The following is a 1,619-nucleotide window of genomic DNA, read 5'->3' as shown; positions in this document are numbered from 1 at the left end:
GGGGTCCCTCAGCTGGTCCTGTCCAGCGCCCGAGCCGGGTGGTCTGTCCCGTCCGCTCGGGGCCCGCGCCCAGCACGTCACCTCCGCGGGTTTCGTGGGTGATGGTTTCTGCACCGGTTTCCTTGCTGAGGTCACGACGGGGAACGGAGGGTTCGGGAGAGGGAAGGTCCGGTCCCGACTGAGTTCCAGAGACGCGTCTGCCCTGGGATCTCGTCCTAACGCTTGTCAGACCATCTCCGCCTCCCGCTCTGAGCCGGTCAGGGGCCCGGGGCTCCTGCTGCTCGCCCCCCTGAACTGTCGTCCCGGGAACGGGGCTGGTCTCCGACCTCCCGGCCGGGCCGCCTCTCCCGCCCGGTCCCGGGGGTCCTCAGGGTCCTGCTTCTGGGGAATCGCGTGTGTAACAGCCTGACCTCTCCCTCCAGGCGGCCCAGCAGCTGCACGCGAAGGCCGAGGCGCTGATCGGGTGCCTGGAGACCATCTTCGCCGAGTGGAGAACCGTAAGCCAGGCTCCGGGCGTCTCTGTGTCACTGTCGTGTGTGTTGTCCCCTCGGTTCCCGTCAGTCTCACCGATTTCAGTCCCGACCCTTCGCCGGGTGGCCCCACGCTGGCGCGTTGCCCGGTGTGTTGGCGGGTGAGCGGGGCGTGGACAGGGGCCCGCAGTCGCGAGCTCTGTGTCCGGGCGCCCCGGGCTCAGCTTTGCTGGGAGAGTCGCTACAGGCTGTAACCCTGCGTTTCCCGATCCGTGTGCGCGGAGGCGAAGGCACAGGGGAGCCGGGCAGAGTATGTCACTCCCGTGTCAGGCGTGAGCAGAAATATATAAACTAGGCATGTTCACCCACAGGGGAATGGAGAGTATAAACCAGGTATACGTACAATCAGTGTGAAGAGAGAGACGTGTTTGTCGCTTGACATTTTTTTTATTTAAATAAAATAAAATTAAACTCTTAACAATCTTATACATTTACCTTTTGTGACGATGGGTGGCGGTGGTTCTGTTGTTTTATTCCGTTTTCCTGTAACAGGGCGATGGGAATTGGGTTTAAAATGAGATGAGAATTCTTCCTCCTCTGGGAACGGCACCCGTTCTTGCTAGGGGGGAGGAGAGGAGATGGGGCTCGTCCCTGCTCTCACCAACGCGGCCTTCACTCCCACAGAAAAGCTCCCACCCGCCAGCGCAGGGAGAACCTTCCGGAGGCGGAGCCCTGAGGGAGATGGCAGGTCGCGCCCCGGAAATGCTGGATTTAACGCGCTGCTTGGAGCAAACCATTGGAGCGGTCGTTTCTGCCCTGAGAGGTATGTGCTCCGGCGGGAGGATCTCGTAGTTAAAGGGGCGGCGGCACCTCTTCACTCCTCATCTAACTTATTAACCACACCTCCCGACATTATCAGTCACCGACATGGGAGCCCTGTGACTGATCCCCACTTAACATAGAAGTGCTTCCGCCTGGAGAGCTCAGTCCTTACAACCACCCCACCTGCCCTAGGCGGCTGGTGTGCTCAGTGGATAGAGCGTCGGCCTTCGGACTGAAGGGTCCCGGGTTCGATTCTGGTCAAGGGCACGTGCCTGGGTTGTGGGCTCCATCCTCGGGCATGCGTGTGCAGGAGCAGCAGAGCAACGA

At 60.9% G+C, this 1,619-nt stretch overlaps 1 protein-coding gene across 1 annotated transcript in view; it reads left to right on the top strand.

The window, feature by feature from the left end:
• KIF14 (kinesin family member 14) overlaps nt 1–1,619 on the top strand; it is a 30,227-nt gene that overhangs the window by 26,874 nt on the left and 1,734 nt on the right. Inside the window, exons 22-23 of the mRNA XM_015568445.1 lie at nt 423–497; nt 1,155–1,293. Coding sequence (XP_015423931.1) covers nt 423–497; nt 1,155–1,293 — 214 coding nt within the window. The remainder of the gene's footprint in view (nt 1–422; nt 498–1,154; nt 1,294–1,619) is intronic.

Source organism: Myotis davidii, unplaced genomic scaffold, assembly GCF_000327345.1.
Source record: "Myotis davidii unplaced genomic scaffold, ASM32734v1 scaffold685, whole genome shotgun sequence".
Lineage (NCBI taxonomy): Eukaryota > Metazoa > Chordata > Mammalia > Chiroptera > Vespertilionidae > Myotis > Myotis davidii.
Note: the sequence above shows the minus strand (reverse complement) of the source record. Positions and strands in the feature narration are given on the sequence as shown.